The 18,076-nt window shown below is 40.1% G+C and overlaps 1 protein-coding gene across 1 annotated transcript in view; it reads left to right on the top strand.

Annotated features, from left to right (window-relative positions):
• efcab7 (EF-hand calcium binding domain 7) overlaps positions 1 to 18,076 on the top strand; it is a 97,558-nt gene that overhangs the window by 36,277 nt on the left and 43,205 nt on the right. The window contains exons 6-7 of the mRNA XM_078561314.1: positions 5,119 to 5,243; positions 15,942 to 16,083. Coding sequence (XP_078417440.1) covers positions 5,119 to 5,243; positions 15,942 to 16,083 — 267 coding nt within the window. The remainder of the gene's footprint in view (positions 1 to 5,118; positions 5,244 to 15,941; positions 16,084 to 18,076) is intronic.

Genomic DNA, 18,076 nt, shown 5'->3' with positions numbered 1-18,076 from the left:
TTTCTCTGCTTAGGATGCAGGCCTGATTAACTTTATTCCCTTTGGCTCTCCCAACACAGTGAGCTGCAGTATATACCAAAGCAAAGCTATAACTGCCCTGGTCTGTTCTCAAATTGAACTGGTTGCTTCTGTCAGCAACACACACAAAGATAAATGAAATAAAGTACTTTCTAACTAAGGCTCCACCCTGAATCACTATCTCCATGGCAACATGACATGCTTTGGGATACTTCAAATAGAAATGTAAACAAACTATTTTACCTTTAACGCAAATGCTTATGACCCATATGAATAATTTATATTGTTGTTGGAGTTTATGACTCTTTCTCCAGACCTGCTGGCTCCCTTACAAGCTTCATTATTCATTTTTATCACCATCAACTTTGACCTTGTAAGATAAACTCAGGTTACCTTTTAAGTCTAATAAACCTAAGCTTGTTTGAATTGCATTTATATCAAAGTTATTACCAGCTTCTCAATCAAATGTCCACTTATCTTACTACCCTTTAATTACTAAAACTAAAAGCTATATTCTATTTGGAATCTTTGCCCAATCTTCGCTCATCTCACGCTGAACTTCCAGCATCTGCCACCTAACTGATGACTCCAGAGGTTTGTCATCAGCCTGGGGCTCAGCATTGGCATAGCCTCCTCCAACTGTCAGTAGCCTCAGCTGTCAGAGCCTTTGACAGCTGGACAGCTGCGTGTGTGGTACTCCCATCAGGTTGTGACCCTGAATCTCAGCGTGAACACATACTCACTGTTCTGAAAGTATTTGACTGATAGAGGTTGCAGGGGATGATGTGTTGTGGCAACTTCTGAGGTCCCCATCTTCTCCTCAGCCCCTAAGAAATGGGAATCCTTTGTTCTTCATGTTGACTTGTGCAAATGAACAGAAAGATCAAAGCTCTTCCAAATATGAGCCTCCAGAATCAATGGTGTTCAGATCGATGTATGTACAGTAGAGGACCCAGGAACACCATCCTTCGTGCTCATCAGAGGCTCCCTTGTGCTTGGTCATGAGGCTACTCTTGGGATTACACTCCTGACTCACTGTCCATGATAGAGCAGCTGCCATGTGGCCCTGCCAATTCAAGACCACCTTTTCAATTGGCATTAGGATTGCAAGAAATGGGATGCCGCTGCCCTTCTGGGCCCTTCCTTTGGCTTTGTGGAACATCTTCTCCTGTGGGAATAAGGAAGAGGAATGTCAGTTGCCCCACAAAAACTAGCGCAACACCTAAGCATCTAGCACTGTAACTGCTGACTTTGGAGCCACTCAAATGCATGTGACATTGGGCCACTCTAGAGCAAGTTTGCAACAGTTGCCACTGACAGACCTGCACCCCTTGACCAAACTGCCAAAATTAATTCCTTTCATAGGAGAAGCTGCAGCCTCATCCCATTGCCACCACATGTCGACTTCCCTCCCCAGCAGCCGCACCCCCACACTTATCCATATGTTGACCCTGCAAAGGCAACCGAGTGTGGTACTCGCTTTGGTGGAATGGAGAAGGTCGTTGACACACTTGTGGCACTGCAGTCAGGTTCTCTGAATGAATCTACAGCTGCTGACCTCCACCACGATCTCCATCCAGGCTTGCTTGGTTAGGTGGGGAGGCCTCCTTCTCCTGTCCCTGGGGAAAAGGACCTCCTGCCTTTCCCAAGTAACCTGGAGGAGAACATGCAGCAAGTCAAGCCTGAACCATGGGGCCACCCGGATCATATTTCTACTATGCTGACAAGTGCTTCTTCCTGCGGCCTTCACTATGCTAGCTTCGCTGACCTCTTGGCCTTCTCCATCTGGCAGGGCTGCACTGCTGGCTGGAATTTTAGGAGATGGCTGGATGAAATGCAGGAAGCTTTGAGAGGTTGGCTGGCTGCAATTAAGGAGGTTTCGATGGGATTGCTGGCTGGAATGCAGGAAGCTTTTGAGAGGATTTTCTGGTTGGCAAGATGTAATGCAAGATGTAGGAGTATTCAGGGATAGAAGGTACTATAGCTAAATTTGCAGATGACACCAAAATAGGTGGGAAAGTAAGTTGCAATGAAGAAATAAGAAATTTACAAATGATATGGAAAAGTTAGGTGGATGGGCCAAAATTTGACAGATGGAGTTTAACGTGGATAAGTGTGAATTATCCATTTTGGTCGGAAGAATAAAAAGGCGACTTATTATTTAAATGGAGAGAAACTTCAGAATACTTCAGTGCAGAGGGATCTGGGTGTCCTCGTGCATGAATCGCCGAAAGCTAGTATGCAGGTAATAAGGAAGGCAAATGGAATTTTGTTATTTATTGCTAAAGGAATAGAGTATAAAAATAGGGAAGTGCAGTTGCAACTGTACAAGGCATTGGTGAGACCGCACATGGAGTACTGTGCACAGTTTTGGTCATCTTACTTGAGGAAGGATGTAGTTGCACTGGAGGCGGTTCAGAGGAGGTTCACTAAATTGATTCCAGAGATGCAGGGCTTGTCTTATAAGGAGAGATTGAGCAGTTTAGGCCTATACTCGCTAGAATTTAGAAGGATGAGAGGAGATCTAATTGAGGTATATAAGATGCTAAAGGGGATAGACAAAGTAGACGTGGAGTGGATGTTTCCCCTTCTGGGGCATTCTAGAACGAGAGGCCATAGTTTTAGGTTAAGGGGTGGTAGATTTAAATCAGGGATGAGAAGGAATTACTTTTCTCAAAGGGTCGTGAATTTGTGGAATTCACAACCTCAATGCAGTGGATGCCGGGACGCTGAATAAATTTAAGGAGGAGATAGACAGATTTTTAATTAGTAATGGGTTGAAAGGTTATGGGGAGAGGGCAGGAAATTGGAGTTGAGGCCGAAATGAGATCAGCCATGATCATAATGAATGGCGGGGCAGTTCTCGAGGGGCTGAATTGCCTACTCCTGCTCCTAGTTCTTATGTTGTTATGTTCTTAAGAGTGGTGTGCCACAGGGGTCAGTGCTGGGCCCTCAACTTTTTACAATTTATATAAATGACTTGAATGAAGGAACTGAAGGTATGTTTGTTAAATTTGCTGATGACACAAAGAAAGGTAGGAAAGTAAGTTGTGAAAAGGACATAAGGAGGCTACAAAGGGATATAGATAGGTTAAGTGAGTGGGCAAAGAACTGGCAAATGGAGTATAATGTGGGAAAATGTGAAATTGTCCATTTTGGCAGGAAGAATGAAAAAGAAGCATATTATCTTAACTAGTGAGAGATTGCAGAGCTCTGAGATGCAGAGAGATCTGGGTGTCATAGTGCATGAATCGCAAAAGGTTAGTAAGCAGGCACAGCAAATAATTAGGAAAGCTAATAGAATGTTATCATTTATTGTGAGCGGAATTGAATGTAATTTGCATGGAGGTTATACTTCAGTTATATAGGGCATTGGTGAGACCACGTTTGGAGTACAGTGTAAAATATTGGTCTCCTTATTTAAGGAAGAATGTAATTGTGTTGGAAGCAATCCAGAGAATATTTACTGCTAACACCTGAAATGGGTAGGTTGTATAATGAGTAAAGGTTGGACAGGCTAAGTATCCACTGAAGATTAGTGGAGTAAGAGGAGGCTTGATTGAAACATATAAAATCCTGAGGGTCTTGACAGGTGCATATGGAAAGGATGTTTCTTCTTGTAGGGGAAATCAGAATTAGACGTCACTGCTTAAAAATAAGGGGTTGCCCATTTAAGACAGAGATCAGGAGAAATTTCTTCTCTGAGGGTCATGAGTCTTTGGAACTCTGTTCCTCAAAAGGTGATGGAAGCAGTGTCTTTGAATATTTTTAAGGCAGAAGTAGATAGATTCTTGATAAGCATGGGGATGAAAGGTCATCAAAGGTAGGCGGGAATGTGGAGTTGAGGTTCCAATCAGATCAGCCATGATCTTATTGAATGGCAGAGCAGGCTTGAGGGGCTGAGTGGCCTACCCCTGCTTCCAATTTGTATGTTCGTATGGATTTCAGGAGGCCTTGAGGGAATGACTGGCTGGATTGTAGGAGGTACGTAAGAGCATAAGAAATAGGAACAGGAGTAGGCCATTCAGCCCTTTGAATCTACTGCTCCATTCAATATGCTAAGACTGATCTGATCATAGCCTCAGATGCGTTTTCCTGCCCCACCCTTCTGACCCCCCCTTACCCTCCAACATAACCCTTGAATTCTTTGTCGATCAAAAATCTGTCCAATTCACCCTTGCATATATCCAGTGACCCAGCCTCCACTAATCCATGGGGTAGGGAATTTCAAAGATTAATGACCTGCTGAGAGAATAAATTCCTCCTCATCTCCAATATAAACAGGTGACCCCTTATTCTGAAATGGTACCGTCAAGTTTTAGATGCACCCACATGGGGAAACTTCATCCCAGTATCTAACCTGTCAAGCCCCCTCAGAATCTTATGTTTCAATGAGATCATCTCTCATTCTTCTGAATTCAAATGATATAAGTCCAACTTGTTCTACCTTTCCTCATAAGACATCCCCTTCATCCTAGGAATGAACCTAGTGAACCTTATCTGAACTGTTTGAAGGATGGCTGGCTTGACTACAGGAGGCCTTTAGCTGTGTTCTACTGCTAGCAAGACTTTAAACAATCCTCCAGCATATCCGTTGGCATCAGCTGATACAATGGCCTGCACCTCATTACCCAACTCCAACAGCGCCCCCCCCCACCACCCCACCTGCCAGCTGTCAATTGGCCAACCGGCATGAGATTTCGGTGAGGTTGGGAGAGTTAGTGCCACCTGCTACCGGCCCCATCTATTCACATAAAATCCTGGGCTTTAATAGTGTTTGGCTGGTGAATAGTAGATAGTAGTTAAGTAGAGATACAGTAGGACAAATGGCAGTTTTCCCACTGAGGTTTTTCTAAACGGCAAGATTGTTTTTTTTGTGTGATTGGATGTAAGTACGTCTGTAATGAGCATCCCTGTCCCTGATAAGAAACTGGTGGCTTATCTTGGGTCTGCTAGGTTAACATTGCTAGAAGCAGGTTCTAGTCATCAACTGGTAATGGTAGTATAACTGTGCCTTTTATCTTTTCACAAGCTCTCTGATCTTCAAACTAAAACTGATGTAAGGTAAGAATTCTAACTATACGCATGACTGTATTTCAGTTGATAGCAGACTTTCATCAAGACCCTCATCTGCTCGAAGTCGCAAGGCCTCAATTTCTTCTACCATCAGTATGGGAGCTACCAGTACAAAATGTCTGAAATTAACAGAGCCCAAAGCAATAAAGGTAATTCTTCAAGTTTCTGATGTCAGATCTGTGAAGCACACCCTTTCTCATTCATTTAGAGAAATAAAAGAAACCTACCCTTAATAGAAATCTGAAATGAATAAATAAAAATATTGTGCCAGAAATACAGAGGTTTAGTCTGCTTCTGAAAATAGAAAGCTGATTGATGCTCTGTGTGAAATCCATATTCAGAATAGCAGCATTTTATGTCTTATTGATATCTTTAATATATGTGTGGGTAAATTAAACTTATAAAGATAAATATTGGCAAAGAAAGGAAGAGAATAAATTTAATTCAAATGCTTTTTAATTAATTTATTTGTTTATGGTGTGTGGGTATCGCTGACAAGGCCAACATTTATTGCCCTTGAGAAGGTGGAACCACTTCAGTCCTTGTGTAGGTAGACTGTTAGCGGGTGACTTCCAGGATTTTGATTCAGCAACAGTGAAGCAACAATGATATATGTCCAAGTCAGGATAGCGTGTGAATCTTTAGGATAATTCTGCTGGTTATGTTGCATTATTGCTCTACATTTTTTTTTCCCAGTAAAAAATGTTGCTGAATATAAAAATGTTGTTTATACACAGAGACTCGAGTATCCATACTAAAAGTAATAGCTCCAGATAATGAACATAATGTAATTTGCACCGCTGGCCCAATTAGCAAGAGTACAGAAACAGTGGAGTAGCCCTAAGGACATAGTCGACAGTACACCTCAAACTATTGTAGTGACGTTACTGTTTACTAGTCACGCCATCATTGCACTTTGCAGACTTGTGTATTTCTTGTTGCAGTAAAGTGGAGCAAACAAATAATAAATATTTAATGATTTCCCTTCTTACTCTAGTGCAGGTTTAGTGAATTATAGAAATACCTTTTTTTTAAAAAAGGTTTAAATTGCAATATCAGAGGTATTTATTTGCAAAAAGAAAAATAAACTGTAAATGCTGGAAATTTGAAATAAAAATACAAAATCCTGGAAATGCAGAGCAGGACAGTCAGCCAGTAGCATTTATTTGCTAGCTTTTCCCTTAAGGCACTGAGTTTTCGTGCTACACAGTTCAGCAGCACTGGCTGACTTTGGGTACCTGGGCTAAGTGGCCATTCTTCATGAATAAATTCAGATAGTGGATGGTAGCAGTCTAGTTGAGTGTAACAGGTGTTGCTGCTGAACTCAATCATTTTCTTACTCAATATCTAATTATTGATTCTGCAACTCAATTTTCAATGTTGGGAAACATTTTTCTCTTTTTTTTGAGCTGTTGCTTACTTGTGTTAGTCAGTACATTAAGTGTCAATATTACTCCTGTCCTAATAATGCATGGCACAGGAAATTTCATGACCATCTGTGAAATGCAGGCAAGAATTGTCCAATTGTTATGATCTGCTATGACTATTTCTTCTCTTCTCCCCCCCGCCATAAACCCAAAAACACACGTACACATATAAACACCCTCCCCATTGGCAAAGTTACAAATATAGAAAGTTACTATAATTCTATGTAGTGATTAATGCATCTGAGTATTCTCCAAAGCAGTAATGCATCTTGCAGATCATATGATAAAGCATTCAAGATTTGCTCTGTTGATCATCTTAACCTCTTCATGTGCTTCAGTTTTAGAGTAAATTTCATACATCATGTTCCAAAATAAATGCATTCTGGTTTAAAAGATTTCACCGTAAGCTATTCATTTCCAAAAGCAATTAATTGAAAATGGCTCCAAGTGAAATTAGGTGATGCCCAGCCATTGAGTATTGAGCTCCTGAATAATTGAAGCAACACTAGAAAAAATGTGGGAACACTTCCATGACTGTAGTGTGATGTGAACCTGAGCCATACTGACTTGTAGGTCCCAGGTTCAATCCCTGATCTGTGCTGAGTTAGCTGATTTTATCCTAGGTGACAGTAGGCATGCTGCAGTTGTTGATGAAGAACATGCAAAGAATGGCCAGCTGGGCATAGTGTTGGAAGACAGGTGGTGCCCATGGAACTGCACATTAACGCAAGTCACCACCTTTGAGAAGGACAGAAATTGAGAAAAAAAATTCAAGGAAGAAAATGAATCTGGTTTAGGCATCGATATGGATCAGGCATTATGTGATGAAATGATAGGGAAGTGATTTTATAGGTTGATGGGAATTCTACAATTGGTTTGGGAATGTATTGGATCTCTGTTGCATTTGAGAGAATTTACCAGTAGATTGCTCAAACTCTCTACAAGATTCATCGATCAATTTTAGCAGAGGTCAAATTTTGAAGTTAGAAGTATTTTTTCTCTTTTTTTTCCTTATTTTGATCTCTGGGATCAAAAAGAAATATTACAGAAAAGAAGTATTGACTGCACATACTGCTTGTTTCAAAACTAGAATCAGCCTCTTTCAATTTTAGTTCCTAAGGGGTAAAGATAACATGATATTGACTTTACAAAGTCAATATTTGTGTAGTGTTAATGTTGATTTTTTTCCCCTCTTCTTTCCTTCCTTCATCTCTCAATTTCTGTTAGATTTTCCTTTCAGCATTCAGTACAATAACAGCTGTAAATGCTCCAAGAGAAAATTGGAAAATGTTACTGTTCTAGTTGTGAATGGGAGCCTGGAGACCTTCTGTAAAAATTGTGCATTGATGATTCTAGTGCTACGGCACAGAGAAATAACAGAGCCACATCTCACTTGACACCTCTTTCCCCTCCCTACAGTGCAACCCAAAAACACAAAGGCAGTATAAATATATGATGAAACGGAAAAGATGTCATGGCTTCCTATATTAAATGTCTGAATGCAGGGTTTCAGTGGGACCGTATATCACATTCTCCTTCCAAGTAATTATACCCCTTAGGCCCTTTTGTAGCTAATTCTTTCCCAGTAATAGCTTCCACCAAAAAAGACATCTGATGCAAGAAACACTCTGGTGTTGTTTTATTTTGAAATCTTGTTTTGTTTAAACAATATGGCAAAGTGTTGTAAATTATTGCAGTATATAGTTAAGCTTGTTTAAAAACTACACACTAGTTTTATTTGCATTATCTAATTGGTTAAACATTTTGGGAGGGGGAGGAAGTCAACAGTGGCTAATGGGCTGAAATATTCCTTTCTTGACTGACCTAGTTATTTTATCAACGATCATCACATCACAATTTTTGCAAATTAGTTCCCATTCACTCCAGTCCAGCAGAACTTGGTTAAAATAACATTGCATTTAGCTGGTGGTGGTTAACTCTTAAAAGTAAATCCAGTGGCACATTAACCAAGCAGCAGTTTAAAAAAAAGCAGCTGCAACCACATTTAAAATCTGTGCACTCCTTTGCTCATTTGCAAACTGAACTTTTGTGAATAATGTTGTGCCTGGGGCATAGTGATGTCATAATATATAACAGCCCGGCCTCTGTCTGCTCTTTGTGATCTGTGGGTCTGTCTTGTTTTTAATCTTGAATTTTGCCTCAGATGTTGGAATTTTTAAAATAAAAAAGACGTTCATAATGTATTGATCTTACATGATACTATCTGTTTCAGCAGAGTTAAAACAGATTACATTTTACTTGTAAATTATGATGAAAGTAGTGTGGTGACTTCATCAATCACATTTCATTGCTGTTAACTGTGTGGAGGATTTCACACGGGCGATGCACTGTTACAGCAATTCTTTCACAGGTGAGATTGCTGGCAGTATGTATGATCACAAAAGAGAATGTTGGCCAGAATAACCTGTCGCTGAAGAGATCTTTCCTTTAGTCCCTAAGTTCATGGCTTACCTTTAAAACAGTTTAGGTTCTAGCTAGGGTGAAGGCTTGATGCAGTATTAGGCCAATTAGACCAGAGGCCCAAGTTTCAATTCCGGTCAATGCTGAGTTAACTGATCTCAGCTGGGACAGCAGTTATTGCTCTACAATTGGCCTCAGTGCCTTTGAGCTCACGTGATCAAATCTGCCAGAGTTCATGCTTCTGATGGTTATCCAGTGACTCCTACTGGAAAGTGCATTATCAGATATTGCACAAGGACACAACTGAGTTTGGCTGTGAAGTGCGCCATTTTTGAATAAGCTGCCAACATTCTCTGTCTAAGTTTACACATGAAGAATGGCAATGTGAACAAGGTGCCTGAGGATCACTGGTACTCTCAGAACTCCCCAAAGAAGTGTCATATTTGACTCAAAACGTTAACACTGTTCTCCCTCCACAGATGCTGCTAGACGTACTGAGTTTTTCCAGCACATTCTGTTTTTAATTTACTATTTCCAGCATCTACAGTTTTTGCTTTTATTTTAAAGAAATGGGCTTGTTGCACTGAATATCCATAATTATGAAGAATTTATATGTAAAGAGATGTGTTTTAAAATAAATCTATTTTGTGCCTTGGCATGTTGGATCAGCTTTTGTTAAGCTGAACTCCTGCATTAGTTTTGCTGCTATTTGGAGGATAAAGATGGGAGTGGAGGAACCAGATGCTTTTCTCAAAAAAGGAAGGAGAATAATTTCAAGCCACTCAGTTGTACCTTTTAATAGTTTGTTATGTGTAGTCTAATGGTGAATCCCTAAAAACATATGAGTCCTGCTGGTGCATGATTTGGAAAGAAGAGGAAAGGAGGAGCATACTCTTAAAAAAGGAAATTTCACTCTGTGTTATAAGTAAACAAAAAATCTTTGTGTTGTGCTGTAACTGATTTTATTTCTATGATTTTCTGCTCATGAAATAGTATTACATAGGAACATAGGAAATAGGAGCAGGAGTAGGCCATTCAGCTCCTCGAGCTGGCTCTGCCATCCAACTAGATCATGGCTGATCTACCTCAATGCCATTTCCCCACACCATCCCGATGTCCCTTGATGTATTTAATATCTAGAAATCTGTTGATCTCTGCCTTGAACAAACTTGATGAGTGGGCCTCCTCAGCCCTCTGGAATAGAGAATTCCAAAGATTCACTACTTTGAGTGAAGAGATTCCTCCTCATTTCAGTCCTAAATGGCCTGCCCCTTATTTTGAGACTGTGTGCCCAGGTTCCAGAACCCCAGCCAGGAGAAACATCTTTCCTGCATCTACCCTGTAAGAATTTTGTGTGTTTCAATGAGATCATCTCTTGTTTTCCTAAACTCGAGAGAATATAGGCCCAATCTCCTCAATTTGTCCTCATAGGACAATACCGCCATCTCAGGAATCAGTCTGGTGAACCTAAGTTGCACTCCCTCTGTGGCAAGTATATCCTTCCTTTGACAGGCAGAACAAAACTGTGCACAATACCCCATGTACGATCTCACTAAGGCTCTATACAATTACAGCAAGACACCTTTACTCCTGTACTCAAATCCTCTTGCAATAAAAGTCAACATAGCATTTGCCTCCACAATTGCTTGCTGCACCTGCATGTTAGCTTTCAGTGACTCATGAACAAGGAAATCCAGGTCACTTAGGACATCCCAATCTCTCACCATTTAAGAAATACTCTTTGTTTCTGTTTTTCATACCAAAATGGATAATTTCACATTTTCCACATTATATTCTATCTGCATGTTCTTACTCCAATCACTTTGTCTAAATCCCCTTGAATCCTCTTTGCATCCTCCCCACAATTCCCATTCCCACTTAGTTTTGTGTCAGCAGGAAAGTTGGAAATATTACATTTGGTTCCCACATCCAAATTATTGATATAGATTGTGAATAGTTGGGGGCCAAGCACTGATCCTTGTGCTACCCCGCTAGTCACAGCTTGCCAACCTGAGAATATCCTGTTTATTTCTACTCTTTGTTTTTGTCCGTCAACCGGTTCTCAATCCACGCATTTGCTGTAATTTTGTGTAGTAACCTCTTGTATGGGGAACCTTTTCAAAAGCCTTCTGAAAATCCAAATTCACCACATCCACTATTTCCTCCCTATCTATTCTGTTAGTTACATCCTCAAAAAACTCTCAGGTTTGTCAAACATGATTTCCCTTTCATAAATCCATGTTGACTCTGCTGAATCCTACCATTATTTTCTAAGTATCCAGTTATCACATCCTTTATTAATAGATTCTAGTATTTTCCCTACTACTGATGTCAGGCTAACAGGTGTGTAGTTTCCTGTTTTCTCGCTCCTCCCTTCTTAAATAGTGGGGTTACCTTTGCCACCTTCCAATCTGCAGGAACTGTTCCAGAATCTCTCCAATTTTGGAAGGTGACCACCAGTGCATCCACTATCTCTACAGCCACCTCTTTCAACACTGGGATGTAGATCATCAGGTCCATGGGATTTATCAACTTTCAGTCCCATTGTTTCTCCAGTACTACCTTTCAGTCCCTCATTCTCACTAGTTCCTTGGTTCTCTAGTAGTTCTGGGAGGTTTGTTGTATCTTCCTCTGTGAAGACAGACACAAGTATTTGTTTAGTTTCTCTGCCATTTCCTTATTTCACATTATAAAATCTTCTGTGCCTACATTCGCCTTTACTAATTTTTTCCTTTTTACACTTCTATTAAAGCTTTTACAGTTTTTTTTATGTTTCTCTGTAGATAACTTTCATATTTTATTTCCCATTTATCAGTTTCTTGGTCCTGCTTTGGTGAATTCTGAAATGCTTCAATCCTCAGGCTTACTACTTTTTTGACAACTTTATAAGCCTATTCCTTAGATCTAATACAATCTTTAACTTCGCTTGTTAGCCATGGTTAGATGACTTTTTGGATTTTTGTGCCTCAAAGGGATGTGTATTTGTTGTAAACCATGTTTTAATTCTTTAAATGTTAGCCATTGCCTGTCAACCATCCTACCTTTTAATGTAGTTCCCAATCTACCACAATTCGTCCTTTGTACCTTCTTTATATTGTTGAATTTACTTGTAAAATAATTATTGAGTTCCACAGTGCACAATACACCATTTGTAATGAATTGTATTAAAAGCATTTTCTTTCGATAGGTGGAACATATTAGCTTTGATGGAAATCTGAGTGACTAGAGCGCCATCTGGTGTATTGTCAAAAACATACTGCTGGTGGAACTGTTTATAACATTACAGGAAGATACTGTCCAACTGAAGAATCACAGAATTGTCACAGCTTGGAAGGTTGTGTCTGTGCCAGCTCTCTAAATGAACTGCCCCACCTTCTCCCCGTAACCCTTCACATTCTCCCTTTTTGGATAATGATCCAATTCCCCCTTGAATGCCTTGATTGAGCTTGTCTCCACCACACTCTCAGGCAGCGCTTCCCAGATCTTAACCACACTGCATGGAAAAATTTCTCCCCTCAGTTGTTTCTTTTGCCAATTACCTTAAACCTGTGCTTTCTCGTTCTTGATCCTTCTACCAGTGAGAACAGTTTTTTCCTTTCTACTCTGTTCAGACCCTTCGTCATTCTCCAAGGAAAACAGTTCCACTTCTCCAGTCTATCTTCATGACTGAAGTTCCTCATCCCTGGAACAATTCTCATGAATCGTTCTGCACTCTTTCTAATGCGTTCACATCTTTCCTAAAGCATGGTACTCAGAACTGGACGCAGTATTCCAGTTGAGGCCGAGCCAGTGTTTTGTGAAAATTTAACATAACTTGTACTCTGTGCCCCTTTTAATAAAGCCTAGGATACTGTAGGCTTTATTAACTACACTCGACCTGCTCTGCCACCTTCAATGACTTATGGACCTATACACCCATGTCCCTCTGCTCCTGCACCCCCTTTAGAATTGTACGCTTTATTTTATATTGTCTATTCGTGTTCTTCCTACCAAAATGAATCACTTCCACCTGCCTGCATTAAATTTCATCTGCTATTTGTCTGCCAATTCCATCAACTTGTCTTTTGAAGTTCTATACTATTCTTCTCACAGTTCACAAGCTTTGTGTCATCCACAAATTTTGAAATTATGTCATGTACACCAAGGCCTATTTCATTAATATATATATATTTATATATACATATCAGGAAGAACAAGGGTCCCTTGGGGAACTCCACTAGAAACTTTCCTCCAGTCCGAAAAAAATCTATAAACCACTGCTCCCTGTTTCCTGTATCTCAGCCAATTTTGTATCCATGTTGCTACTGTCCCTTTTATTCCAAGAGTCCTTTATCTATTAGAACTGGGGATTTTGGAGACTCTGAAAGCCCCTTTCTCCATACATACCCTGCTACATTGGGCTTCAAAACTGGAAATAACATAGTGTTACTATCAAACACAACACATTATTTTAAAAGGTGGCTGCCAAACAAAATAGGTTGCCTTTTTAATCATTTTGTTCCTTTTAATTCCACAGGCAAACAAGAGAATTCATAAAGCAAAACTTCTAACTTGCATTTAAGTGCCAAGTTCAGCTAGGGTATTTAGTGTCCACGTTGTGCTTCATTCATTGCTACCTTACATTGGTGCATTGAATATGTTAGCAAGGCAGTATCTGCATGGATGTTATTATGAGCAGTTATTAACAGATTGTTGAAAATACCTCTGCAGGGCTAAGTGGAAAGTTAGGTGGGAGCGCCTCAAGTTTATGTAACACTTACACAAACACACTCTTAAAGGAAACAGACAAGGCTTGCATGAGTTTATGCCATAAGGTAACTGTTAAGTAATTACGTGTCTGTCAACAAAAAAGTACAAGGTTAGAAAAAAGCTTCTTCAGTGAGATTGCTGCATGGAGGGACCAAACAAAGTCTAAGCACACTCTCAAGTGGTTGGAGGGAGAGGACAGGCTGAGGGAATGCAATTCAACAAAATACCCATTGTCCAACTATCTTGTATTTCTTCTGTAGGGTGTGGTTTCAACCTGAGAGCATGCCCTCTCCAGTGCAGTTGGGTCTGTGGCCAAGATACCATGGGAATGTTTCAAAATAGTACAATATAATAAAATGCTAAACTAGTATAAACCAATAAATTATATCCGCACAAGAAAAATACACTCCCAAAAGGAAGTATTGTTTCTGGTTATTAATATTCCTGATGTTTCTAAAAATATTTCTTCACACCAATTAAATATCTGTAGTATTAATACACTTCATTCAATCATTTTGTTCCAACTGGCTGGAGTATCCCATTGTATTCCGTTTTTTCTCTTAATGTAATTCTTTGTCATAGATTCATAAGATGCACCATAACCATGAAGATAAACTGCTTTTTGATTAACAATGAGACTGCCATACTTTCTCTGCATTGGTGGCATTATGATTGGATATTAATGGGTTATTGAAAATACCTCTGCAGGGCCAAGTGAACAGGAAGTTTGGGAAGTTAGTCTTGCACTGCCTGTACATGCTAACTGCATAACCAATAAAAAGTCTTGTTGAACCAGTGCACTTTGTTTACAGGAGCAGATATTTTGAGTTGTAAAAGATGATCTTTATAGGAAATGTTTTTAAAAATACTTTAATCTTAAAAACTACCTAGCGGATTTAACACCAGGTTTTTCCCATAAATATACTTTATTCATAACATTTGTAAAAGTACATTATCTAACAGTTCAAATTTGACATTAAAGTGTAATACAATTCAATTTCTTTCAATGCAGTATGTGGCACTCTCAGGTGCCTCACCACTTGCAATTGTAACTAACATTTACAATACTACATTTCATGTCAAACAAGAAGTCCGAGAGATTTTACACAGATTCCAGCCCCTTGGTGTACTATGGCAGCAGGGCCTTAGACAGTGGCCTTTCCTCATTGAGTCTTTTTGATAGCTGCCCCAAGCTTTAGTGCATCTCAGCATGTATCCCTGACTTCAGAATGTGCCAGCCTGAAACACTCAGTTGTGGACAGCTCTTTGCACTGGAAGATTAATGATTTTCAGGCACACCAAAGAGCAACTTTCACCGAGTTGACGGTCCTGCATCAGCTGTTGATGTTTATCTCAGTATGCATCCCTGGGAACGGCCCATATAGTATGGAGCCCTAATTTACGGAGATGCTCAGGATGAAAACCACTGCATTTCCTTCCATACCTTCTTTGCAAAGGCATATTTCAGAAGGAGATGGACATTGGTTTCTTCTCCACCTCAGTTGCCTCAAGGGCAGCATGTGTTCTTTTAGGTTTAATACCAGTTTCTTAGATCTCCAGTACACTGTGCCACAGAGTGTGGGCATTTGGGTTCATCTGTTTTTATCCCCATACATTGAATTCCCCATCTCTATCATGCTGTCTCAAAAAGGTGTTGAGTAGATGCCAACGTACCCTTGAATAGATCATTTCAAAGTGCTATTGGCAGGGGCAGGGAGATGACCCATTGCCTTCAATGGTGCATGGCACAAAAACTGAAACAGGATGGAATTAGATATTTTTAAAAAGAAGGAAACAATCTCAACCCTCACAAAAAAAATGCCTTAAATCAATTTATTTTGTCATTAATTGTCCCTATTCCATACTCAGTGTCAAGTATCTGTAAGTTTACATCCACAAGTTAACAGTAAGTTTTGAATGCTTGGGCACTTGATTTGTTGTATTAGTGAATTTTGAAAAATCACCCGTATCTGCTGGGATGTTGGCATTTTCACTGCCTCAGAGGTATTTTATGTAAAATTGCACAACCTGGACAGAAGATCTCATTATACATGCCAAGTGTAGAAATTTGGAAAAATTTTCAATGACCCAAATTATTAATTCTACTAATGATTAACATTTCCAAGTTTCCCTTTCGCATCTCAATACATCCAAATGTGAACTATCAGTTTGTTGCCTGTATGTGCCACTGAATGAAAATAATAAACAAATTCTGCAGTTTTCTTCCCTATATTTGCTCTTCCCTTCTAGAATTGGCAACATGCTTGGTCAAAGGGATGTTTTTTCCTGGAGGAAGATGGTGGAATTGTCAGTCATCGGTATAGACTGGAATTGCATCAAACAACAAATGTTTTTCTCACCATCAGACCATTAAATCTCAGCCAAACTGAAGGTATAGTCTGCCAACTGTTCTGCAACATCTTAATGACTTGATTAGACACCATTAATATTGAAAGCAATCTAAGCTAACTACGGTAAAGGCAAAATACTGCGGATGCTGGAAATCTAAAACAAAAACAAAAAATGCTGGAAAAACTCAGCAGGTCTGACAGCATCTGTGGAGAGAAAGACCGAGTTAACGTTTCGAGTCCATATGACTTCTTCAGGAGGGTCATACGGACTCAGAAAGTCAACTCTCTCTTTCTCTCCACAGATGCTGTCAGACCTGCTGAGTTTTTCCAGCATTTTTTGTTTTTGTTTAAACTAACTATGGGTTTGTTATATGCCACCTTGTCAGCATGAGAAAGAGGGCAGTCTGCTCTATGAAGAGATAGAATCATAGAACAATATTCCCTCTGTGATCAAAGATATCCCAAGCAACATACTGCACATGCTGCAAATCTGAAGTAAAAATAGAAAATGCTGGAAATTCTAAGGCAGCATTTGTGGGGAGAAGCAAAATTAGTGTTTCAGGTCAATAACATTTCATCGTTGACATGAAACATTAACTTTATTTCTCTCTCCAGAGATGCTGCCTGACTAGCTTGACATTTCAAAGATATCCCAAGTACAATCAAGACTTTACCATAAATATGATGGAAGACCTAAAATAATTCAAAACAAATAAATCATCATGGATAGATGGAACCAGATTTTTGCAAAGTTGACTCCAGAGGCCTTTTTAAAATGGTGGGCGGGACCTGACTCTGGGATTCCCGCCTCCATTCCCGATACCAGCAATTTTCGCTAGAAGAGGATAAGGGTGCCTGTACTTTGCACTCCTGACCTGGAGGTTCCATTTCAGGGGTAAGCATCTCATACACCTCCCCTGCACCTGCTCCTTGCAATATTCCTGGAGTATGATCAGTTCCTCAGAGGAGTCATGAACCATAGTCTGAATTTGAGATCCTTTTAAAAGTTATGTTTAAAAAGTCTTACCCATGCCCCCTCTATGTATCTCATGCCTGCTCCATGTCCCCTGTGCCACCTCCATGCCCCTTTCATGGCCATCTGTTTCTGTTGACACAGTTCCTAGATTGCCTGATTGTGAATTTTTGCCTGATCTCTTGAAACTCACTAATGGAGTAGTTCAGCAGGGGTCTGTTTAGATGGGTACAAGGGGGAGTGTTTGCTTTGATTAAAACCCTCCCCATTGCTTTGGGGAGGGTTTAAACTAACTTGGCAGGAGGAATGGGATCCTGAGAGGAGGTTCAGCAGGGGGAGGTGCACAGCCAAAATTAGAAGAGAAAACAAGTGAGCCTGGAAGGCAGAGAAATTATAGGCCAATTAAGGCACAAGGGAGTTTGGCAAGGTTGGAAGGTATTTATTTTAATGCAAGGAGTCTGACGAATAAGGTGGATGAGTTGAGGGCACAATTTAACACGTGGAAGTATGATGTCATTGCTGTCACAGAGACATAGTTGAGAGAGGGACAGGATTAGCAGTTCAATATTCCATGATATAGGGTCTTCAGGCGAGACAGGGAAGGAGGTAAAGGAGGAGGGGATATTGCAATATTGATCAAGGAATAAATTACAGCAGTGAGGAAGGATGACATCTTAGAAGGCTCCTCAAATGAAGCCATATGGGTAGAACTGAAAAACAAAAAAGCAGCAATCACATTGCTGGGAGTGTACTATGGGCCCCCAAACAGCCAGAGAGAAATAGCAGAGCAGATATGTAGGCAAATTTCAGAGAAGTGTAAAAATAATAGGGTAGTAATAGTGGGGGATTTCAACTTCCCCAACATTAACTGGGTTAGTCATAGTGTGATAGGTTCAGAGGGAGCGGAATTCTTAAATTGCATCCAGGAGAGCTTTTTAAGCCAGTACGTAGAAGGTCCTACAAGAGAGGGGGCGTTCAAAGACTTAATTTTAGGGAATGATGCCGGGCAAATGGTAGAGGTATCAGTGGCGGATAATTTTGCAGATAGTGATCATAACTCC

The sequence above is a fragment of the Cetorhinus maximus genome, chromosome 17 (assembly GCF_964194155.1).
Source record: "Cetorhinus maximus chromosome 17, sCetMax3.hap1.1, whole genome shotgun sequence".
In the NCBI taxonomy this organism is placed as follows: Eukaryota; Metazoa; Chordata; class Chondrichthyes; order Lamniformes; family Cetorhinidae; genus Cetorhinus; species Cetorhinus maximus.
This window is presented reverse-complemented; position numbering and strand designations above follow the sequence as displayed.